This window comes from Protomyctophum bolini (genome assembly GCF_963924005.1).
Source record: "Protomyctophum bolini genome assembly, chromosome: 4".
Classification (NCBI taxonomy): Eukaryota; Metazoa; Chordata; class Actinopteri; order Myctophiformes; family Myctophidae; genus Protomyctophum; species Protomyctophum bolini.
This window is the reverse complement of record NC_137865.1, coordinates 23,962,036-23,988,019: the sequence shown is the minus strand read 5'-3', so window position 1 is coordinate 23,988,019 and position 25,984 is coordinate 23,962,036. Positions and strand designations below refer to the sequence as shown.

General features: G+C 40.4%; 2 protein-coding genes across 3 annotated transcripts in view; both read right to left on the bottom strand.

Annotated features, from left to right (window-relative positions):
- The window catches only part of pdhx (pyruvate dehydrogenase complex component X), a 43,664-nt gene extending 39,430 nt beyond the window's left edge, over positions 1 to 4,234 (bottom strand). The window contains exons 1-2 of the mRNA XM_080761686.1: positions 4,090 to 4,234; positions 1,713 to 1,796 (exon numbers count right to left, since the gene is read on the bottom strand). Coding sequence (XP_080617812.1) covers positions 1,713 to 1,796; positions 4,090 to 4,222 — 217 coding nt within the window. The 5' untranslated portion in view covers positions 4,223 to 4,234. The remainder of the gene's footprint in view (positions 1 to 1,712; positions 1,797 to 4,089) is intronic.
- A 6,502-nt stretch (positions 4,235 to 10,736) lies between these two features.
- ehf (ets homologous factor) lies at positions 10,737 to 21,278 on the bottom strand. Of its 2 annotated transcripts, none has more exons than XM_080761691.1 (9): positions 21,092 to 21,278; positions 18,052 to 18,162; positions 16,586 to 16,843; positions 14,351 to 14,398; positions 13,588 to 13,632; positions 13,415 to 13,477; positions 13,076 to 13,120; positions 12,788 to 12,983; positions 10,737 to 11,175 (listed from the first exon to the last, which is right to left on the bottom strand). In XM_080761691.1, the coding sequence occupies exons 2-9, from the start codon at positions 18,122 to 18,124 to the stop codon at positions 11,076 to 11,078; spliced, it is 828 nt and encodes a 275-aa protein (XP_080617817.1). In that variant the 5' UTR covers positions 18,125 to 18,162; positions 21,092 to 21,278; the 3' UTR covers positions 10,737 to 11,075. The 2 variants fall into 2 exon arrangements, with proteins under 2 accessions (XP_080617817.1, XP_080617818.1); XM_080761692.1 differs by having other exon boundaries at positions 13,588 to 13,629.
- Between the last annotated feature and the right edge of the window lie 4,706 nt (positions 21,279 to 25,984).

Below are 25,984 nucleotides of genomic sequence, written 5' to 3'. Positions count from 1 at the left end.
AACACTTGGAGGCCTGGTTAGTGGATAAAATAAATGGCTGAAGACATACTACCTGTCATGATCTACGCAAACAAAATGAAATAAATCAAGAAGCTCAAATCCTGACTCTAGAATGAATCCGTATTGTAACATTGTGGTTAATACTGTAACTGTACATGCTTACGACATTATTAAACAGAAGGAAATCTAAACCAGCAGACAGTACACTTATTTACATTCCTGAGAGATGTATGTATGTACTGGTGCTACATGGTCGAGTACATTGTATCTCTGACCCTTGGTTCCAGTTAGCCTGGATAATCAATTAAAATTAGAACCCACCTGGTATATCGGTTTGGCTGCTATACTGGCCATTATTTGACTTTTATTTTACAATAATATCGCATTGACAGTTATGCTGATATTTAAGTATAATAAACATTGATTATTTAGGTGCCTGAGCTGCTGATTTTCAGTTTAAAAGTTTATGAAAATAAAAAAGGAAGAAAAACCTGATCACCACCAACTAATTTACGTCATTGCTAGGCCGGCCACATGATGTACAGTATGCAGACTTTTGTGATGAATTCAGAGGACAGCATGCCAAATGTTTTCCATAGCAGAAAAGAAAATGACAGGCACCAGAATGTGATGTGATAACTACGCGACTGAACACTTTCACACATGCACAAACATGCACCCTTTAGTCACCAAAACACATGGCAACACGGGAGATATGAGCAGCCAATAGAAGAGCAGTATAATGTACGCTGCCTCCTGATGAATGAAAGTGGCGGTGGTGAATGGCTGAACAGCGGCGCTAACCGGTGATTAATTGTAACTGCCAAATGTACCTGGGCCAATTAGCTGCCAGCAGTCCTCAGGTGCTCTGACCTGGGCAGGCTGAGCTCTACTTTAGAGAAGAATTTGATTTAATTGAGTCAATAATTAGCACTTCAGCTTGTCCATCACTACATGGGGAAGAAATTAACATTTCTTCAAATTAATGATTTTACTGTGGAGAGACTGGTGGAAACGGAAATGGAGGACATTTTATTTTGAAGTTTTAGCTTCAAACGCCGGCTCTGAATTTCTGAATCAATCAGAGCGTCGCATCCCTCCAGGCTATGGGGTCTCAAAGTCTGTGACTTCCTGCACGTGAATTTCGTTTGTAAACAAAGTGACAGAGAGACATGAGGACATGTCAGTGGATTATTTCTAACCTATACACAACCTATATACATATTTTAGCGTGATGATTACGTTTAAAACAAGTAATACACTGTCTGGATGTCATCTTGAATGAGATTAAAAATAGAGTAGTTATTTAATCAAAACCCAGCTGTGTGGAGGACAAGAAGCATGGGAATTAAACTGGTGAGCTTCATTTTTATTGGATTTTATTGATGTGTATCTCTACACGTCATCACGCAGCACGTTTTTAGGAAGTAATTAAAACATATTTTTATGGACTTTTGATATAAAAAACACACAAAAATGAGAATTTGCCCATTTTCTTGGCATCCATTGTTAGGTATGCCCATTATGATGACCACGGATATGGTCTTAAAGTGTGAAAAACATATTTTTCCTTTCACTACGCCTTTAAAGTAATGCATTTGCCATTTGTAAATAATACAATACATTTAATGACAGAATTGTGTGATTATTTGGAATAAAGGGGCAGCAAGTGTTGACAAATGGAAGTCATGTACTCTGTTTTCTACTCTTACCTTCCTTTATCAGCCATTTGACAATATTGCCCTCCTCCATGGTAGGGGAAAGGGCTGGCATCTGCACTTTGACTGGGGCGACCCCTAGAGGAAATAAATAGCATGTAATTTCCAAACATGAACAAACGATCTCCATTTCTAACGCACAGACAACACATTTCAAGATGTCAAGGTTTTTATCTGTCACACACACGTCCATACAGTAAAATCCAGAATCAAAAATCCATGGAACAAAATGGGTCCATTTGGTTCAGTAACACTGAAGATTTGTACCGTGTACAGAACAGCTTTGCAACAACATTGCAGCCAATGACATTCTCAAATTAGAGCGCCTGTTCACAGTGGACAAAGAAAATACAATAAGAACATCTGCAAAACAGTAGATTTGTTGGCTATAATATAAACCCAATTTATATGGAAAGTATACTAAATAATAAATAGCTCAAGTCACATAAGCGTCCACAGCAAGCAGTGGACAGTGCAGTGTAGTGCAATTAAGACTAGACTTATACTAAGAGTATCATTATCACAAGAATCACCTCCTAGAAATGTTTCAAAGTATCTGGCTGCAATGAGGCAGGAGGGGACAGTGAATCAAAAAGCAGCAGGGCACAGGAAGGAAGGGACAGGGACAGTATGAAGAAGAGTGATGCTGGCACTGCAACAACATGCTGCGATGCTGGCTGACATTAAATTAATGCACCAGTGGCTGGGAAACGCAACTCCAACTGCCCAATGAGCCACCATCACAGCCCCCAACCATGAACAGCTGCAGTCACAGAGAGGGGCACAGTTCAGCCGGCTGAGGGTCCCCCAACAATGGACAGACCCATATCTCCAGGCTGATACCCAACCCAACAGGAGAGTGCAAACCTGTAGTAGACTAAAGGCCTATTCATAGTCTGGATTTTCAGTGGTGAGGTGACCAGTGACCACCGAACTACAACATGACGTCACGAGCCGCGGGGAAGAGCAAACCACCGCCACCGCTCCAGCCCTTCTCTGTTTCTACTCACCACCGCTCAACGTTGTTTCGTGGTGGTCAGCGGTGGTCAGCTCACCACCGAAAATCCAGACTATGAATAGGCCTTAACTGCTCCTCATTATGACCATTGACCTCACAGCGGCAATGTAGCAGCTTCCATAAGGCTAGCAGTGCTATGAAACAAGAGTTTCATAGCAATTATTAATAGGCAGACAGTAGGAATTTATTTTTATTACTGGGGTATAAATACAAATGTGATCAGAGATAAGGGTTGAATTTCCTGATGTGTGATCGAAATGTGCACCAAATGTTAAATCAAACAATAAAGAGCAGAGCTTCTGATAAGGTCCAAATAATGGTGTATTGATTGACGTTGTAATTTATGCCACTTGTATTATGTAATACTGCCATCTGGTGGATATGTTGTCAAATTGCAAATGCACTAGTGCAATAATGTCCTTTTACTGACAACATAATAAGGATTTGCTTATTCTTTTGGGCTTTTAATAGTATTAAAATAGTAACAGTCACAGTACAACTGAATGGTGTGTTCCAGTTTAATTTTAGGTAGTTGAACACAGCAGTATATGCTTACACTTGTACTTAGGTAATGTAAATGTATTGGTAAGGACTGTAAATCACTGTATTTCAATGACTCAGACTCAGACAATGCTTCAGACAAAGAGTTATACGATGCTTAAATAATACATAACATAATACATAACACATACGTATCCAAAAATATACGAATGAATAACTTAAAAGATCGACATCTTTGTAGGTCAAATTAATGCTGATAATAATTTAGTAACAACATACTACACAACTTCACAAGTATCGGGTTATATTTGTACATTCTCAGAGTTATTGGGGATGTATTGACTTTGTACAGTGTATGGCATATCGATAGATAGCCGCAATTTGCAACTCTAGATTTTTTTTTACAATGGGCCCATTGTAAAAAAAAATCTAGAGTTGCAAATTGCGGCTAATCGATACAGCACACCCCGTAGCTGCCATTTTATAGCTTTAAGCTTGGCTTTCAATACCGAATGTCCATTTCATCACCTTGGTTTACACCACCAGACACATCACAGCTTGTAATGTAATTACGGTATGCAATGTTAGATATCCAAATGAATACTTAATAGTGCAACCTGACATTAACAGTGGTGTTTTTGTCGGTCATTACAGATCATTATAGTTACGTTAAAGCGACTACAGCAAATAGACATTTTAAACAAACGAAATAATTAACAAAAAACGATTTGTATTTCTTGTTTTGAAAGGTATATGGTGTCAATATATGACAGCTTAGCAGCCGCTGTCAGAGGCGCAGTGTCTGTGCGTCTGACAACAACCTAAACCCAGTTTTATAATGACAACACTCACCAGAGAGTCTTCGCGAGTCGAAGTGTCGGACATGATCCTGTAGAGAATTGATCGTCCATGAACATTTCTTTAAGTTTGACCATCTGAGGCCAAATAACATTCCTTGACGTCCCAGACGCAAGGAGGCCGCCATGTTTTCGTCCTCAGTCGGTGAGTAGTGCCCACGGTTATGCCTGATAACTCATGGCCTGATGAAAAAAAGGAATGGCGTCAAAAGACATAATATTTCAATGCCAACTGTGACCAAAGGCAAACCTTTAAGATATATATGAATGAAAGATGAATTGCTTTAAGATTTTATACGATATTCATTTGTACGCCAGGCTGAATATAAGGACATCATTCTTTGGGGTCCTCAAAGCAGAGCCATAAAATAGAGTTACGACAACACCGTTCACTTCATGGGCCAGTCCATCACCCCCCTAGTGGCGAAAATAAAACTAGTCCAATGAGCATTGCGAAGAGTGATAATGTCCTGGACCGGAAGTTGGCACTTGGCAGAATGCACTGGACTCAGGCAACAGCTGATCTTAAATGATAAATCCCTTTTTTAGATCGTTTTTAGTAATAGTACAACATAAACATTATAGAGACTTTAAAGTTGTCACTGTACAATACTTTAAAACAGTTGTCATGTTGCACACATGCCTAAAATTGTTGATATTTGCGCCGCCCTCGTTTTAAGCTCTCCAGGCTGCATGAACAGCGCTCGAGCGCTCAGTTTTCTGCCCCCTCAATGTCGTAACTCTGCCTTACTCTATGGCTCTGGGGTCCGCAAAGGACCTTCGAAACAGTCTTCTTCTCCACATCCAATGCTCTGCATAGAAACTGTAGCGCTCACTACTGCCACCTGCTAAGAAGGATGTAAAATGTTGCAAAGCAATTTGTAGGGGTTCATAATATGATATATTGCTATAATTGCACATATAGCCATATAGGACATAGTAATTATCGATAATATCAATATAACAATATAATTCTCACAAATGTATATGGCACTGTATATATGGCACTTTTACTTTATGTTGTAGGCTATTAATTAGACTAAATCTAACCCTAGGAGTGTAGAGTCCTCTTTGTGCGTAGTGCCTACTACAATATTATAGTAGGCAGTAGTTCTTCAATTTGAGAACAATACTGTTGTTGAACTCTTTATTGTTTTCATATACTAGAGTTGTGATGTGATGTCAGAACAGGACAGGTCACATCCATATGGACCATGGGCAAGCTGGGCACTGTCCAGAGCCCGGGCAGAGAGGCCTTTTTGGGACCCTTCCGAGTTACGTGGATTACACATACAGACAGACAGAGACATGGTGCATGTACATAGAAGATAGATAGATTCATTTTAATTTGACATTGTTTTCTCAAAGTCAACCATACTTCCTGAAATACCCAACAGACAGGCCTTCAGTTTGCCCATGCTTGTGAAGTGCATCATCATGTCTTTGATTCACACCCATTACAGTAACAATGTGAACGAGGAAATGATTGGGTTCCAAGATGCACGGCATTTCCCAAATATAACCAAAGCAGGAAATGATCTACTGTACTCCTTTAAGGCATTTTGTATTTAAAGGACTTCCTTGTTTGACTTTGCCATGGAAAGATTCTACAAGTGCACTTGTAATATTAAGCAAATAGCCTACTCATAAGTAGGCCTACTGCAAATTTCACAGCATTTTTCAATTTCTTTATATTTTATACTTCTACTCTAATACATTTTTAATTTTATTTCACTTTTTACTTGCATTTCTTTGTCAGCTTTAGTCACTACTTACTTTGAAGGTTTAAATTATTAATCAAATTTAATTTTATATTCCCAACCCGAACTTGGGCAGGTGCTTGCACACTCGGAGATCCAATGAGCCAGATGGTATATATTACAGCACAAAAAAGCTGTGACGTTTTGAGCTCAAAGCATTTCCTCAGTCTGTCTCTGCTTAAATTATTACTCAAAAAATGAAGATCTACAATTAAGCTCACAACGCGCCATTGTTGTACACTGTGTCGTTGTTGCCGCTGAACAGCACATCTCAATAATAATAGTTTTATTTATTCTGGGATCATTATATCGACTGATTGATTGATTGATTGATTATTCATTAAAAAATAAAATGTAATTGAAAAATCACGGCCCCTTACACATTAGACGGACAATATCAGTCACCAGAGCAAGGGATGATTCCTGAGGAGCTCAGGCTGTGCACAAGCTCATAAGTGGCTATTAACTCAAGCATTTTAGTAGGAGCCAAGTGATCATAAGTGCCTTATATTGCAATAGTCAGTTAATTTTGTACTATATAGAAGCAGGTGTATTGGTTTTTGTGTCTTAAAAAGAAAATATCTGATCTGAACCCGAACCCTAACCCTAATCCATATTCCCGAGATGATTAAAAAAAACACATTTTCTTATATCTGAGACAGGCATACTATGAATCAGGTCCAACAAATCCTGACCCACATCGTGGGCTCCAGGCCCTTAACTAAAGGTCCATTTGAGTGCACAAAGGGCCGCTGATAAGCTGTGATTGTGTATCTGTTGTGGGGTGTCTGTCTGCACGGTCACGCTCAGGCTATCTCTCATCACTTCCCTGTTCTCCTCCCCACATCTACTATATCTGATTGCATTAATGTTCTCTCTTTTAAATAATGAAATACCGGTAGTCCTCACATGGCTCATTCAAATGTTGAAAAAAAATTTGTGGCAATAAGAGGCACACAGATGGTTTCAAACAGATATATTGTTTTAGCCAAACAAAAAGACATGCATTGTTCTGTTTTGTGCTCCCCATTTGAGCTCACAATGCATGCCTTATTCCGTTTCATACTGTCCATTTGAGCTCACAATGCACAAGGGCAACAGCACATTTTACCTGTACACATTTAATCCTCAGCTTCCCAGACAATCGTTTGCTCTATTTGCAATTATAATTACCTTTTTGTAAAAGTGTGACACCAAGATTAAGTATCACTACACAGAAATAGAAAAAACGTGTGTGCTTATTGGTGGATCTATTACAACCGGTTTAGTTGCATGTTTTCCTATCTGCCGGGGGTGCCCATAGTGGTGTATACTGGTTTTGCTGGTTTACCAGTAGTTTACCAGAATGTTTTGGAGAGACAACTCAGTGACCTTATTCCTTATTATGGTGTATAATGAATGCGCACGCACACACGCACGCACGCAATATTGCACATTCATAATTCTAATCAGACCTCAATGACCACCCTGAATGTTTCCATAGCCTACATCGGATAGTCTGGCTCCCAGGGTTTGCATTCACTACCCAGCGGTTGTTTAGGGAAATCAGGCTCCTACCTGGCTCTGTACAGTGGAGGTTATGCCAGGCTGGATTTGCTTAACCGTTATCTCCCTGCAGTCACCATCTTGAAACATTTCCATATCAGAACGCATTGCAACATCCACATCATTTCAAAGTAAAAATCTGTCCAGATTTCAGAAGTTAATGGTGTTGTCTACAAAAGACCACTTACACCCTATCCTGCTACCCTAATAGACAGGGGGTACATGAGCACATGGCCGTTCATTCGTGCTCTATCTCCGACCAAACCACACTTCCACCACACATCTCTCTATGCAAAATAAAACCTGCACACTCCCACAAAACATATAGACTACATTGCATTCGCCAAAAATGTCTTATTTACTGTTTAAATATTACTTTTCTGACCTAATAGACAGGGGGTACATGAGCACATGGCCGTTCATTCGTGCTCTATCTCCGACCAAACCACACTTCCACCACACATCTCTCTATGCAAAATAAAACCTGCACACTCCCACAAAACATATAGACTACATTGCATTCGCCAAAAATGTCTTATTTACTGTTTAAATATTACTTTTCTGAAACACGCTATTCTTGCTCAACCTCAACAGCCTACGTCAAAATCGTCATGTTGGCGTCTACTACGCCAACTACGTTCACTTCATGGGGCCAGTCCTTCACAGTGACACACACTCGCAGCGCACTTTCTCAATACACGCGTGCCTCCAAACATTTGCGAGCCAGTCGCGCAAAACAAACCCAAACAGGTAAATCACACAGCATGTTGCATCCTTCTCAATGTTGCTTGCTTAATCGTTCGTTTGATTTATCCATACATCGCAATTTCCGCAATTTCTATTTCCGCAATTCCGCAATTTGCGCAATTACCATTTCCGCAATTTCTATTTCCGCAATTCCGCAATTTGCGCAATTACCATTTCCGCAATTTCGCAATTCCGCAATTTCCGCAAAATTTCAAAAAACATGGGCTATAACCCATCGTTTTTTTTCATTTTTTCATTTTTGTCAAATCATCAAAAATGACGAAAAACGGCGCGCTATAGTATGCCGTACGATATGGGCTATAGCCCACGGTCCAAAATGATGAGAAACGAGGATAACTTTTTTTTTCAAAATTAAAAAAAACATGGGCTATAGTTTCAATATACTTTTTTATTGTTTGTGTGATGTGCAGGAGCGGGGATTGAACCCCAGTCTCCCACTCGCCAGACCGAGACAAGTAGACAACCTAACGTGTTAATAGTTTCACAAAGATGTTGCCCTATGCAACATGGGAGCCACACGGGAGAGGGCCTAAGAGCCAGATAGATGCCTACCCTTAGGCTAGGGCCTAAGAGCCAGATAGATGCCTACCCTTAGGCTAGAACATAGTGGCATTTTAATCTCCCCGGCTCACGAAGCCATGCTTCAACGATTATGTGAATCCTTCCTGTCTATAAAGTTATGCTTCCAGCCACTCAAACTGCTATCTGAGTGTCATTTCATCAAAGATAGGTTAATTATATATGCTTTTAACCTTCATATGATGTGTGAGAACATGAAGCTGGTTGCATTCAAGAGAAATTACAATGGTTAAACTTAAATAAACCATAGTATGCATGTCTCAGTTTACACACACACACACACACACACACACACACACACACACACACACACACACACACACACACACACACACACCTCTCTCTCTCTCTGACAATCTTGGGGCTTGTGTCAGTTTTGATTATTAATGTATGCCTTAGCATACAGCCCTTGATGGAAATTATGCTACCTGCCTTTCACATACATACATACATTTATCCTTGTTAGCATCGTTAAGGCACTGCCTTAATTGTTACTCTGATGTATGTAATTACACAGGATTGATACTGACACAACAATAATGAGCACACATTGAAGCCTCAAAACAAGATAATAACAGAATGTGGGCGTTAATCAGCAGTATGTAAAGGAGGATTCAAGCAGCATGATAAAGGACAAAGCACAGCAGAGATTATAGGATTTGCCTATAAACACAGGCCTGAGAAAATGGACATTAGTGGCACTGACATTATCTCAGTGGCTATCAGGGACCAGTCATCCATCTATAGCCTGGAGGTGTCAGCATGACAAGTGTGGCACACGCTAGCGAGCAATTAAATCCTCTGCATTTCTCACTATCGAGAGAGCTCAGTAATGACAAGCCCTATCTCCAAACCAATAGCATCTCAAAGTAAAGCTTGCCAATAGATACAATGAAAGTACCGTATACAAATAACTGTGAGCTGGGAGTCCAATTCAACAAACTCCTACTAAAAGTGTCTGGCTCCAAAGCTCTGCTTAGCCTACAAATGGATATTGATCAGATTGAGGTAAAAGTCAGAATATTTCAGCACAGCTGTCAAATTAAAGTCACTATAGGCCTGCTTTATTACTTGGTTCAATTATTTCAAAGAACAACATTGTCTTGCTACTTGTACCATGGCAATGATGTATTGAACCGAAAGGGTAAAGGGTTGTCGACCCACACAACACAAAGAATATAGACGCACAACTTTCAGTACAACGTCAAAAGTAATGGCAACCTTTATTCATTAAAGTTACATATAAACACATTTTTTACTGCTTAGTAGGCTACAGTTAACTGGTGAATCCAAGGGATGAAATATAAAAGTAATAATAATAATAACAAAAACCACAACGTAATTATTTTCACACATAATTGCTACTTGCATAAATTGCATTCCTCTGCAGTTGTACAGTGTCATTAGCTCTGGTCCATAGCTCTAATGCGTTGCATTTAGAGCTATGTTACTCTCGACTTCCGCCGCTCGCATGAATGCAGACCAGCCTCTCGTCTTTAGCGTAAATAAAAAGAACGTTTTTGCTACTCACCAAAACAAAGGCGGGTTGTGTCATTAGAAAGCCTACTTTGGTCTGCATTCATGCGAGCGGCGGAGGTCGAGAGTAACATACTGTATGGACCAGAGCTACAGTGTCATGCGAGTGGCATTCAAATTTGTTGTTGACAACAATCCTGCTTCACAGTATAAATACCAAAGATGCCTTTTAACATGGGCTCTTTCAATGGCAAATCCTCTCACATCAAAATCAGACACTGAATTCAAGTTATGTAATGTTGTGTTATGTTATATCGTCGCTGTTGGGCAGAAACCGCTCCTATCTCCATATTCAAACATTTTGTGTTTTTTAATTAACGCTCTACTTGGTTATACTATACAGTGTCACACAAAAGTAGCAAAAGTAGCAGATCTGCAAGCTCGCAATGTGCACAAAGTGACGCATTTTTTTGGTTGAAACCTGAAAAGTAACAGTTTTGGACATGAAGTGTGTGTATGTGTGTGTGTGTGTGTGTGTGTGTGTGTGTGTGTGTGTGTGTGTGTGTGTGTGTGTGTGTGTGTGTAGGACATAGACTCATGTTGTTACGGTATATTCAGTGACTAACAATAAGGAATAAGGGACCTCAGAGTCACTCTAAAGGGACTTGTGAATGGAAAACTTCAATGACTCAAAAATACAGTACAAATTTGTAATGTAAAATGTGTAAACGTCTCAGCACTTACAAAAACATTAAGTTAACAGTCAAAAGTATGTGCTATTTCAGTAAAACTAAAATATCACATTTACATACAAAATTGAAGAAAATATAAATTAATCAAATATGATCTTGTTTCACTTCTCGGACTCCCTCCATCCGCGTGCATTCCTTCCAAACTTGTAAACCAGTCTGCGTCCATCCACTCGCTCTAGGATTTCCCTTTTGTAGTAATATCTGTAACATAAGACACAAGCACTGACTCTACTGTAAGCATGCACAGTAAAGTCCATGTTAACTCTGAGAGTATACAAATTGTCCATTTGGTTACATTTATATACTCTCAGTGTAATAAATGGACAAATTATCACCGATGATGAAGTGTGTTGGTAACTTGGTACAAAATGTAATTGTTTACATACTGTAAATAAATAGTGGCACAGTCCTCCTCTTCAATCAACTAACCAACTGTGTTGGCGTGGCTCTACGGGAATCTGCAAGTCTGTCTCTGTTTGTCCTGGTGTTCATTTTGCAAACCGCTGGACCAATCAGCCAGGTGGGACCACGGGAGTTATTTTACTAATTTATTTCACATAGGCTGAAACCATGCCCAGATGTGGAATCTTGGGGTCGTACGTCATAGACATGTCACAGATTACTGGCATCACAGGCGGACCACGGCTTGGGAATCCACAGTGGAGCCACGCTGACTCATGTGGATCTCAGGATCCACTTGCTTTGATTTTTATTGCAGTTTCTTTTGAAATGGCAGTAGTTTGCTAAAATCACACTGTTTTCAGTTGATTTCCAATCATATATAATAAATATGATTTTTGTTTTGACTTTGAACCCGAATCCTAAATGAACAAGAAAGCCTAACTGTGGTGACAAAAAGGGCCCCAACAAGAAATAAAGTCGTGTAATGCACTGCTGTGAAGAGAACATCAGAGCTGTGGGCATATTAAATAAAGTCCTGTAATGCACTGCAGTGAAGAGAACATCAGAGCTGTGGGCATATTAAATAAAGTCCTGTAATGCACTGCAGTGAAGAGAACATCAGAGCTGTGGGCATATTAGTGACACAACTTACAGGCACATTTTCTAGTTCAATCTATTCTTTGTGGTGCAGTGAAATAATGTTCATTAGATTATCTCATTTGGAGGTAAAGGCAGTGCCTATGACAACATCAAGGATGGTTTTCTGTGAGGGAGGTTATTTCGGTTCATTTGGGTGCAAAAACCACAACATTCTGTGAGCACATTTTGTTTGACTGTTGCTCATGGACAATGCCAATGCCTGGACAGGCTCTTAATTAGATGAATGAAGATGAAGTCACTACTGGTTTGATGGTGTATAGTAGTGAGAACCAGTTGTTCTTTTTAGAAAAACAATCTCTACAGTTCAAGTTCAGAGGTAAGAATAACATCTACATGTCATTGTCACTGTTATTGTTGGAGTTGGCCATATCCTTGTTTTAAATCTGCCACATTTAAAAAAGGTACACCCTACTGTAAACTCTACAATGTTCAAAAAAAATTCCATTACGCACAAGTCTTTGCTGTTTGACAGCTACTTGCAAAGGAAGTGCATTACACAGTGATGCCCTGGCTAATGGACTGCATGGGCCGCCCTTGTCCAGTCCATTAACTCATGTATTAGCTCTTTATTTATTTATTACGTTTTCTCTTTTCTTTTTCCCTTGCTAGTACGATGCTTTCTTAAGTGTGATTTGAGTTCTTACTAGTTATAAAACTATTCTGAAAGTGCAAGAATGCAGCATAAGCGTCAATTTAGTTTTTTCACCTATGTGCTCCTACTGTATACAGTATGTGCTTTAATTGTCCCTACCTCATTGCCCGACTTAGTTTCTCATAAGTCATGCTGCTGTTGTTCTTCTTCTTGCCCCACAGCTGAGCCACAGCCTCTGACTTCAGGAAGCGGAAAACACCCTCCGCTCGGTCCTCCCACTTTATAAGTCCTGGGTTCCGCTCTGGGTTCAGCAGAATGTCCCTGATGAACTCCCACAAGTGTGTCCCCCTTGGATCTGTGGGGAAATGTGAAGAGTCGCTCATCAAGCTTGGGTCTCTGCGACCTTCACACACACGTATCTCAGAAGGTTTGTTTATTGTTACTTACTATGCTTTTTGACCTGATGTGGGCGACTGTAAGATCGTTTTATGTCTGAGAATAGACAAACACAAAGCAAATGTACTTATGTCGAGCCTTTGTAGCACTTGTGCTAAGTTACACTTTACAATGAATGAACAACCAGCAGTCCAGCACACTCCCATAGTGATTACTTAGTCTATTACAATGATGTACAATGCTATTTACAGATACTAGGCTGGCAATAGGCCACAGTTTGCACTCCTTTTTCATCTCCCATCGGTCCTCTCTTCCCAGAGGAGCACTGTGCATTTAGCACCTTTTGAGTTCAAATAGTTGTTTATGTAGGCTATATCATGTATCACTTACCGGGGCTAGATGGGGTGGGAGAGGCAACAGGTGCGAGGGGTTGAAACGAGGGATCATAGATTTCTAAATTCAGGGGGAAGAAAATAGAAGTCAATATTTTACCTCTCTGTTTTGTTCCACTTAAATCAGAAAAACTAATACTGAGGCCAAATGTCAAAATATGCTGTACTTACCTCCAGGTGGATAACTGGCATCTGGAAATGTGCAAGAGAAATCTACTGGAAAAAAGAATACATGTAAATAACTAAATATTTATGTATAATATTTCTTTATACCGTTTCGAAGTAATGATACAGTATACGTTGTACTACAGGTGGCTCATGAACCGGCAGTATCATACGGTTCATACCCACAAGGCATTGCACAACAGCCACAGCAGAGCAGAACCGATTTAACTATAGAATGAGTTTGGTGTCAGCCAATGAGATTGTGTGAACCCATCAACCAAAATGTAATTCCTGCATTTGGATGGTTTGTACCAGCTAGGACAGGAGCCACAACCTTTTTTATAATATGTTGCATTTATCTGAACAAACAGCGTTCTACTTGTTAATAATAATAATAATAATAATAATAGTAATATATATATATATATATATATATACACACACACACACACACACACACACACACACACACACACACACACACACACACACACACACACACACACGTGCACACACACACACACACACAGAGGGGAGGATATTTTCCTAACCACTTAAGCCCTATAGTATGGCAAATGCTGAGCTGATCTACAAGCACACAGCTTGTAGATCCGCTATCAAAGTTGTTAACATAAATGTAAATTCACTTGTTAAATTGTGATATTATGAAATATCCCCCCCCCCCCCCCCTTCAATTATATGTTTATTACTGTCAACAGCATCAGCATGATCATTCTGTCGCATACTGTACAATACATTTCAAACTTACATTCTGCTGGTTTGATTTCCAGTTGGCTTATCTCCACATGGTACTGTCCTGTGTGAGAAGAGAGGGAGAAAGAGGTTAACACATACATTAAGAGTGTCAGAGTTACATTATCAGAGTGTATATTAACCACTTCAGGGGAACATTAGTTGAAAATAGTTGATCTACAAGCTCACTTAAGTTGTGATCGGCTATTTTCGGCAAAGAGGTTTGGTGTAGGGGGGGGGGGGAAAGCAGACAAAGCTCAAGTTTTTGAAGAATTTAAGGTTTAGGTTAACTGTGAAAATGCATATGAACGGCAATCCAACGCTACACCTTGACAGTGTTGTCAAACAAGTCTATGAAAAGGTTTACACAATACATATAGTTCATGAGCCAGAGCACCAACATTGGACTATGATTATCAAAAAAGTGGGCAAAGTCTGTTTGTACAAAAAAAATAATGCAATAAATATATTGTTAAAATAAAAATAAATAAAAAAGTGGGCAAAGCTATATCTGTATTAAATTGTTTATAGGGTCAATATAAGTATATTAATATATGATAACCTTTCCACAGAAGTAGATTTTTCATATTTCTCTTTTTTTCCCCACCTACAGTACATGCATGAAGTCAAAGCTTTATTTTATTACAATTTTTCTGAAATTTTAAATTTCAGAAAAACTTTCCGTATACATTTCCACATAACGAATTAATCGTCCTTCCTCTGTGTCATATGAAACAAGCTCATACGTAAATTTTCACTTCAGGTGTATAGTTAGTTAGTTAGTTAGTTGCTGCGAGAGTGAGGTCTCCAAAGCCCACCAAAACCTTATTTTATGCCTGCTCTCAGTAGGCCTATTTTCTTGATTATGGAGTGATACATAGATATTTAATATTTCCTTGTTTAAAAACTTGTAAACAAAATGATGGTGGTGTGGAACGTGTGTATTATTATATAGGAAAATATGCCCGCATTTGCATAACTTTCCAGAATCAAAATAGGAAAATTGGATAGAGCCAGAGTCAATCTTCTTATTTTTTATTTTATTTACATGTTATAGTGTCAAATGTTTTAAAATGGGTATTTAATATAAGGCAATATTCAATATCTATGTATCACTCCATCTCCACTCGGTCGGCCTTCTGGGTCCCCACTTTCCGTATACATTTCCACATAACTAATTAATCGTCCTTCCTCTGTGTCATATGAAACAAGCTCATACGTTTCACTTCAGGTCTATAGTTAGTTAGTTAGTTAGTTGCTGCGAGAGTGAGGTCTCCAAAGCCCACCAAAACCTTATTTTATGCCTGCTCACAGTAGGCCTATTTTCTTGATTATGGAGTGATACATAGATATTTAATATTTCCTCGTTTAAAAACTTGTAAACAAAATGAAATAAGGACTCTGGCTTTATCCGATTTTCCGAATTTATTCTAGAAAGTCTCTCGCTCTCATCCTATTCACCTATCATAGGTGAAAAAAGCTAAAAGTGTTATAAATATGAAAAAGCTACTCCTATCATGTATACATTTACTTATATTGACTCTATAAACAATTTAATATAGGTATACGGTTTTGCCCATGGAGTTCACTGCTTCATCTCTCTCTCACCTAAGGGGATCTTGGACTGAAAAACATTGTAGACCCCTGCATAAAGATATGAACTGGTGTTTCATCACTGACCTGCACTTGTTAAAGTGTAGATGTATAACAACAATCAAAACTGGAGCATTGTGCCATAGTTTGGTTTCGAATTCGGGCTGCTCCACACTTGCTTCTCTGTCCTCTGGTGGTTAAACTGGCTATTCCTGTTTAGTGTCATGATAACTGCCTCAAACTATAATTCCGAATGCAAATTATATCTGATGCACCACCAGATGCAGTCGTTGCCTCATTTTATAACAGTCCCTCTGTAAATGCTAATGAAATGATAGTTGGCATGTTTCACAGCCCCTCTCCCAAAATATGAAGAACTGGAGTTGCTTCAAATCCCCCGGCTTTTTCACCGAAACCCCCATTCGTATAAAGCCAATTCGTACGGGCCAATTCAGTTTCCAGAAATGCTTGGTTGAATTCTTCTTGTCTCTAAGCGAGAACAACTCTTGAATCTGTCACCCCGTTGGCTTTGTAAGCCACCCTCTCTCCCCTGCTATAATTCCAAGCAGTGAAGACCTCTCAGATAGCCTTGTTCAAGGACATTTTTCTATCGCCTGACTGAATCACACAGCGCCTTCTAGTTTATATTCCAACCCACCACTCCACTTGAGTTCTGCGAGGCTGTGGAAAAGGATGGGTCCCACGCTACCAGCAGCGCGGACAAAGTCCTGGTAGCTCATGGCACAGAGTTGGCGGCCATCTATATCGAAGTTCTGAAAGGGAACAGTTGAGGCATCAATCTGATGCATGTCCATGATCTGCTGTAGCCACTCCCAGACCTGGTATTTGCTCCAGTACTGAGGCTGAGACTCATGAGCCCACAAGCGACTTGAGTACCCAGGCACCACCAGGGAAACTACAGAGAGAGACAGAGTCAGATGTCAAATATCAAATGTATTCACCTGTGTTACAGTGTTTGCATTGTATTCATCTGTATTGTGGAAAATGTATATGCTTGCAATGAGAAAACAGTATAGCTACATTCTAAAAGATATTTCTCAGTAACTGAAGCATTGCATTGGGTTCTTAATAGTCCGGATTAACTGTTTTCTTACATTAATCTGATGTTATTAATTGTTATATAAAATAACGAGTGGTATATATGGAAAGATTACATGGTCCAATCACAGCTAAGTATAACATGGGTTAGTAGACAAACCTCTCCACCAATAGTTTTCCTATATGACAAAACATTGTTTTAAAAAAGAAATGCCACGCACATATCTTTCCAGTGCATACAGTATATGGCAGGTTGTTGGATTTGGAAGAGATTTTGAAGGTCTGGTTCGAAAAATGAATCAGTATTTAATGTGTAAAATCCATGATATTTACATTGGAATGAATGAGCCCGCCTGGAAAGTGTCCAAGTGGGAGTGTCTAAGTGGGAGAGTCCGGGTCTTAGCTATTAGTCCTGTCACTATTGCTATTGGCAATTTTTTATAGGGGTTTCTTGTGACCCTACCATTAACATCCTATGGCAGGCAAACATGTCAAACTTTCCTTATGCTTTAAGTAGCATGTGACATGTCAAACTAGGGGTTTTTCATGATTCTGAATCCATTCCAAGCATTAGTTTTGCACAAAAAACACTCCTTGGGCTAAAAAACGGCCATAGACTTCATGACAAATGTGATGAGGTCAGCACAAGAGTCCGGGTCTTAGCTATTAGTCCTGTCACTATTGCTATTGGCAATTTTTTATAGGGGTTTCTTGTGACCCTTGTGGGAGTTTCTTGGAAATGCCAACTTGCATCGTTGCCCAAATATGGAGTCTATGCAGATGTCAGAACATCATTGTGATGTCAGAACAGGCCAGCTCCATATATGAAGATCTAGGGGTGATCAGGTGTGACCAGCTATCCGACGGACTCAACACCGGGCACTGCACTCTCTCTGGTGGTGTGGAACGTGTGTGTCAAATTTGAAGTCGGTGAGGCAAGCGGCTTGAGTTACGTGGATTACAGACGTACGTACGTACGTACGTACACACGTATAGAGATTTGGTGCATTTCAGTAGATAGATAAGATAATAGTGCTTTTATTCTTCCAACACTGCACAGCTCACCGTCGGGGTATGAGTTGGGGCTCCAGGTTGTGGACAGTTGGTTGTCAATGGTGATAGTAGGTGTGACGCTCATGTTGCAGCTGCTACACTAGGACCGACCATGGCCCAGAGCTGTGAAGACACACATGGAGGCAATGTCAGCCAATTCAGATTTACTTACAAAACACAAGCCAAATTATCCTACTTCCTTGAAAGATGAATAGAACTTTAATAATAAATACAAAAATAAAAACAGTTACCAAAATCATTAAGAGGGTCTGGGATCCCTAGGTCCTCTATAGTTACTTCTTCTGATAGGAACGTTTCATTTTATTTTGTTAGTATATCAACAGGTATTCCAGTCAGGTGCGTAAGTCAAACACAATTAAGAAGTGCAAAAGGAAGCTAAGACCAACACATCAAAAAAAGGAATGCACACAAGGTTTGTTCAGATGCAAAAGATCAGATTTTTAACATTTAAATTTGGACTAAGAGTAAACTGGACCTGAGTTAGCTCTGTACTTGAACCGCTCTTTTCTGTTTACACCAAATCTATCGGCCAAACAGTTCTACAACTTGATGCTATTGTAGAGCTGCTATTTTAGACAAATGTTTAATGACATTTTAGCGTCATTAAACACTATCGGCAGCATGCACCTTTTATTTGTATTTTTTCCACAACATCTGTGGACATTCCCTTTTTTTATGTGTTGATGTGCAAGCTTTCGTTTTGCCCTTCTTGAAAATACACATTAACATGTGTATGTAATGTGTAAACAATCAACAACACTGATACTGATACGTCTTACAGTACGTACAAGAAATCAACCTGTGAAATACTTCCAAGCTAGTCTGAAATCTCAACAGGCATTGAATACAGTTAAATATGTTGAGTTAGCTTTAAAAGCCCAAGTTTGATTAAAAAAAACACACTGAATGCTGAACAAAGATGTATAGAATACAGCAGTGGGAGTCCCTGCTTTAATTGTTTCTTTTTCAATTTAGGTGGCCTTGGCCTGAAAAACGTTGAAGACCCCTGATGAGATCGTCGAGGTACAGTAACCTACAAAGTAACCTGCAGTATAGTTACACAGAATTACAGTATATCATTGGTCTTTATTATTGAAAAAGATACTGACAGCATCTGACATAACCCAACAACAGAAAATACTATAGGCTACTGTTATCTTTATTATGCCAAGTTATTTCTTTCCGAAAACAAGTATAGCCAAAATAATTACATTTTATATCGACAGTTTACATTAAAACACGGCTACCACTGCCCCATGCTTGTAATTAAGAAAACCAGTGTTGCATATAGCAGCACCGACTTATAGATGGACTTTAAATTACTGCCAAACATCTTTTTAAGAAACTGTGGGTTGTGGTTTGTTTCGTTTTTGATGAAGCAATTGGACTCATTTCATTCTGGTATGAAAATGTATTTGCAGATACTTGGAACTAGGTAATTTGACAGAATTAATTGAATGGTACCTTTTCTATTGTCAAAGTTCTATTATTGTTGTGTTTTTAATGCATTTATTTTTAAATAGCTGCATGATTGTAGTCCCTGGAGCAAAAAAACAACAACTGAAGAATTGCGTAATGATATTTACCCAACATTGACTCCGTTATTCAGCTAGGTTTGTCAATGATTATGACTATGAAGAAAATGTAAACAAAAGTGACATCTAAAAATGTTTGAAATGTAAAATCAAGTAACACAAGGAGTGAATAATCAATTTCTGTTGTCTGTGGAATTTATAATGCTGGCCTCTCGTACCTGCAGTCTCTAGCTTTGGTAAGCAAACGTGTATACCGGTACTTTATTAGCATATTTAACTACATTAACACTAACTATTTTGGGGATATCTTCTGAATGTTTTGGAAATCTTAGAAACACTTTTTATGGTAGGTTATAAAAAGATGAAAACCAGTAAGCCAACCCAATCACATGTTTATACGATGTTGCATGTCATGGTGTGCCAGTGTCAAAGGTTATGCACACATGAAGCGGAAAGTTTTCTTTAGTATTTTAACAAATCAGTTAACTAAGTCAAATTATGCTTTTGGTTAGACATACCATTGGTCCGATATCTCAAACTGTCACCCTAACCCTAACCTCCCACGGGGCAACACACCTAAACCTAACCATAACCCTCTCCCAACCCTTAACGCACCCCTCACCAACCTTAATCCTGTCGTTTTAACGCACCCCTCACCAACCTTAATCTGGTCGTTTTAACGCACCCCTCACCAACCTTAATCCAGTTGGACCAATGCTATGACCAAAGTATGCCTCCGATTTCCCCAGGAGTTATGCAGGAATGTGTCGTGTAACTTGAAATGGCGCCAAGGTAGATCAACGCCACAGCTGACACACGTCCACTGCCAAGTCTCCTTAAATGCCATCTGCTCTGTGTTTAGCCCTTAGTGCTTCCTACCTCTGTCAAGTCGGTATTCTGTCAACAAAGCGGCCAGCGCATCTGCCAGGGGCAGCTTATGTACAGGAAAATGAAGGGAGTGAATTTAAGAAATTCATCACACCTCGTTGACGTTTGGTTAGACATAAGTTGTAATGTAATCCAGTGCCTTGATTTTCTGATGAGGTGTAGACATTAACCATGCATCATACACAGTAAAATGATCGAAGGCATCCATTTGGGCACTCTCTTAGAGCTAAATTATAATAACATAGTGTAGGACACACGAGTGTCAGTACGTCCTACATTGAGTCTGAATGACACATCGGAGAGGGCATTGTTCTTTGTCTTTGCGTTTAGACTGACTTTGAAAGCAACCCTTCATTTAAGCCTGACGCAAGGATATGCATTATGTAATCTGCCCCGTTGACATAAGCATGCCTAATCAGATTCCAGAGGCATAACGTTTTCCAGGCTAGACAGAGAGAGAAAAGAGAAAACAAAAAGAAGAAGAAAGAAACCCAGAAGCAAATGCATGTACAATACAATGAGGAGAATGCCACTGGATTGATAGCATTCAGTCTTTAACCTTACTGGATATTAACAGCATTGTCTCTAACATAGGTGCAGCTGCCTACCAGCGTTGTAGAATCCGGGGGTCTGACCAGGCCTGATGTGTTGAAGACCGTCACGTGCAGCAGGCTAACTCTCACTTCAGGCAGAGATGAATGGAATCCAAGCAGCGTGGACCAGAGTAACAGAGTTCACACGCTGCCTCCAGTTGTGTTCTTTTAACTCCAAGGGTGTTCATCAACAGGTGTGTGAGCTCACAGACACACTAAGGTACTGCCCCACTACAATGGGTATTTTATCCACATCACTTCCTTGTCCTGCTCATTGGCTAACTGGACAGGTTCATGCCAGGTAGTTATTTGCATAGAAGTGGATTCCAACACACACACACACACACACACACACACACACACACACACACACACACACACACACACACACACACACACACACACACACACACACACACACACACACACACACACACACACACACACAGTCTCTCTCTCTACGCCTACAAACACACAGTCACGCATACACACATACCCATGTTGGCCCAGAGTGGGAAAAGTTAAATTGCTCAAAGGCATTGTTCCTATTGTTACTTAAAATAGGTATTAACCTTTAGAGAAAACTTCCCATTGTATTTGTTAGAGTAGCAAGACATTTGTTTTGCTCATTTCATCATGATGAATGTGTTGCTTGACAGTTTAGGTAAAGAGGACCCAAGAGAATTTGCGTTTTATTTCCTGGTAGAGCCAAAAAGCAGAGAGAAAACATGACTTGCTGTGAGCTTGAAAAGATTGCAGTAAGTAAACCTTATATAATTTCCTCTCCTATTGTCGCACCAAATATCTTCTCTGAAAATAGCTGAGCTACAATCTCAAATCCTCACATTGAGTCGAGTTGTGAGCTTTTCGATGTGCTATTTTCAACCGAATGTTCACCTATTATGACAAGTCCAGAATTGGGACAATAGGGTTTATGTGTAAAGCCAGCAAACCAACAATCAAAACTCTGTATATGTCGACTCCTGATGAATATCGAATAAGATCAAAACGTTGATAATCCGTCGCTTACCGACAAGAATTGATGTGATGTGACACTTTGTTAGCTGAAAAATCTGTTCTTGTGGTAAGAGACACCGCTGTGCGGATTATACATTTGGCATTATTGTCCCTCTTATGGGAGCTCTACTTCTTTTTGGGTGACGTTCATGATTTAGGACAGGCTTATTTTAGTGCTGCCAGGGGCTGTTTGTGATCTGACCAGCACACTCTACTCCATCACCTCAAACCTTGATCTGCCCTGCTCTCCAAATAGCTCCTGCCGACACACTGCAATCCACATCCTCTGTGTGCAGAGGAGATTGACAAATGACAATCAGCTTTGTGCCCCGGCCCAGTGAGCATCACCAAACGGGGATCATGGAACGAAAGTGACTTTATTAAACATGTAATCTTTGCTGAGGCTCATGGACGCCCCATAAGCTGATAATTTCTCCTCTTTGAGTTATTATGTAGGCTGGATAATTTCCTTTGTGTCCCTTGGGAGACACATGCACATACCGCCTTTGAACAGGACATCAGATATTATAATAAGTGTGATAATGACTGATGTATACTGTTATCTGGCAGATAATAAAATCATCTCTTTATTCAAATCAGCCACAATGCGTTGAGGGGCCAATCTAATCAGCAAACAATGGTGAATTACGATGTGATTACATTATTTGTACTAGATATTTGTCTTACTTTGTTTCACCAATTTACTTTTCATTTCAGCAAATATCTTTTCCAAATGAAAAGTGAACAGAATCACACATCACCACTCAGGTTCAGTGAACCTTGCCCCTTCATGCCTGCCGCTGGGGTCCTGCAGTGTCAACAATCAGAGGGAGTGCAAACATTCTATTTTTTGCAAGTCGCCAATTAGGGTTTAGGCAATTAGGCAAAATATCACATCTCAGATCTGAGATCTGAAGCTGATCTCTGTAGCATTACCCTGCAATCTCTGGAGAGCAGCTGTACGTAGAGTGTGTCGGAGCGCTAACAGCATCATGTTGATGATTTAAGTGACATTGCGCTGTGATGAATCGTGTAATAGGCTCAAGCAGTGCAACGCACCAACCAAATACCTGCAGAGGAAGAGATCCTCAAAAGGCGTTGGAGATGGATAGGACATACTCTCCGTAAACCAGCCTCAAACACCACAAGGCAGTCCCTCAAGTGGAACCCCCAAGGGAAAAGAAAGAGAGGTCGGCCGCGGAACATCTGACCTGCGCAGAGACTTGGAGGCATTTATTGGAGATCAAGGCAAGACAGAACATTTAGAAGCTCGTTCCACACACAACAAACAGCACACTCTCTCAAGTCTCTTAATACAAGTAAAGAGAGGAAACATGAGGTTGTCTAAGAATACATGACTCTCTAAATCAAGCCACGTACGTGTGTTCAGATGCCAATATAAACAATTCATACCAGTATAAAACATGCATTGAATTTCCACAGTAGAAAGTCTTTATATCCCTATGGGCCAGTATAATGACATTTCCTCATAATGTAGATACTGGTTCTATTCCCCAAAGTCAAGGAATAGCCCTCTTAGGGAGCTGCAGGGTTATGTCCCTGCCCTCTGCAGAACTCTCTCTCTCTCTCTCTCTTGCACACATTCTCTCTTTTCTCTATCTGTGTGTGACTTGGGCCTGTGCCCACAGCTCAGTCTCAGAGGTAATGAGGGGACTCAGTATTAACATGATTATCTCTGAGAGTTCCTCTCATCTCAGCCCAGCAGATAGACTACAGTACAGTGCCATTGGTAAGACTCTCCTCTCCCTTCTACCTGCATGGGTCACAGACGTATAGTCGCCTCCAGCCTTCCCCACGGCCCCTCTGTCTATATGTAACACAGGTGCTATTTGCCGGCTGTTTCATGGGAGCCATTTTCCTATCCTCTTTCTAAAGGGTAAAGTCCCTCCAGGGTGTAATTTGGGGCCTAAGCCGCGCTTGGTGATGTCCCACTGCGAATGCCTGACCAGATTTTACTGCAGTAAGATTAATACGCCCATCAGCAATGAACTGGAGTTGCCCTGCTTTTTCCTATTCTCCACATTTTTCCTTTTACTTTTTGAAATCGTTCCTTCTCTCCCCCCTTATATTTTTGTAAACCTTTTTTTTTCTTAGTTTTTAATGTTTGGCATCTCATTTGATGGATTTTCGTTCTTCTCTAGCTGACTGGGAGGTGTATGTGTGTGTGTGTGTGTGTGTGTGTGTGTGTGTGTGTGTGTGTGTGTGTGTGTGTGTGTGTGTGTGTGTGTGTGAGGGGGGAGAGGTGTCGACATTATGCACTAGTCCACTGGGAGAAACAAAGCAAGAGACTGAGAGACAAGGTGGAAGAGATCAAAGCCTGTTGTATCATCTCCACTCCTGTGTGACTCAGCCTACCAGCACCGTGAGAGATCAGTCATCACAATACCTGCATTATACTTCCTATTACTACTATTAATAGCCTATAATAAGCCTATGTCACCCACCCATATGCTATATTCACTGATCCATACCGCACCCCAGCAACTTGTTGACATCTGGCTAACACTCATGACGTCATGTGGCAGTCAAGTCTATGGACTTGTACATTTTTTTATTTATTTTTTTTCACGATTTTGCAACCCATTTTTCCCACAGTGTCAATTATCTAATGCAATACGGGCGTCCTGGGGGGGCAGTGGACTGACCTCATGCTTCCTTCTATGCATTAGGAGTCCAAGCTGCTTCTTTTCACCTGACAGGGGGGAGTTTCCCCAGCCGGACGTAGCGCGTGGAAGGAACACGTTATTCCGACCAGTTCCATTCCCCTCCATCAGGCGCCCCGGCTGGCCAGGGGGAGGTAGTTTAGAGACCAGGATTACTGCATTTTTTTGTGAGGATACCTACCCTAGGGGACATGGGGAGAACATGAAAACTCCACACAGAAAGGCCCTTTTGCCAACCCTGCCTCGGGTATGGGCACTGATGAATACGATAAATATAATAATATAGTATTAATTCTGGATTAATAGAAATCGAAGAATGATGAGGTTTGCGTCATCTGGCACAGGCGGGTTTAGGTACTATACGAGAAATCTCAACGTTGGCATAGATTCTGTTAAGCATGCCTACCGCCCTCCTATGACATCATGGGGCAGCCACAGTGGCGCCCCTCACTTCACACGAGTTGGAGTGTGATTTTCTTTTACTAGTGCTGAGAAATATAAATACCTTTCTATAGGATGCAGTCAAGTCAAGTTCTTATTTGATGGGAAAAACTGCTGTCCTTCAGAGAAAACAGACATGACAGGTACAGTGTGCATGCTCTAAAGAACAGGAACTTATTAGAGGGAATGTGTCTAATGCTTACTAGTACCCACTTGCCTTTCCTGTTTCATTAGCTGCTCATCAAGGCTGTTAGTGTCAACTTTAATACTTCACATTTTGAGTAGCACACAATCCCCGGGGAGTACAAAAGGAGTGGATAATTTTATTAGCGTCAATTACGGCTCTAAATGACAATTGCTCTGCTAAAATGGAATTTGTACGTTTCTTCCCCTGTCAGAGAATATCTTTAAACTACGGTATCTATAAATGGCTGCATTAAAGTCTCCGACTCCGACTGTGTGTGTATGTGTGCGTAGTGTACTGCTGTATTCCTCGAAACTCAAGAACCATGCGCCCCACCGACTTCAAATTCGGCACGTGCATTCCACACCACCACAGGGAGTGCAGTGCCTGGTGACGAGTCGGACCCACGCTTGTCCAGAATCGCCCCCAAAAGGCCTCTGCCCGGGCTCTGGACAGGGCCGCTGCCCACTGCCCAGGGTCCATATATGGAGCTGGCCTGGTCTGACATCATTCTGACGTCTGCATAGACTCCATATTTGGGCATGCCTTAAAGAACGTCATATATGGGCATAAAAGGGACAC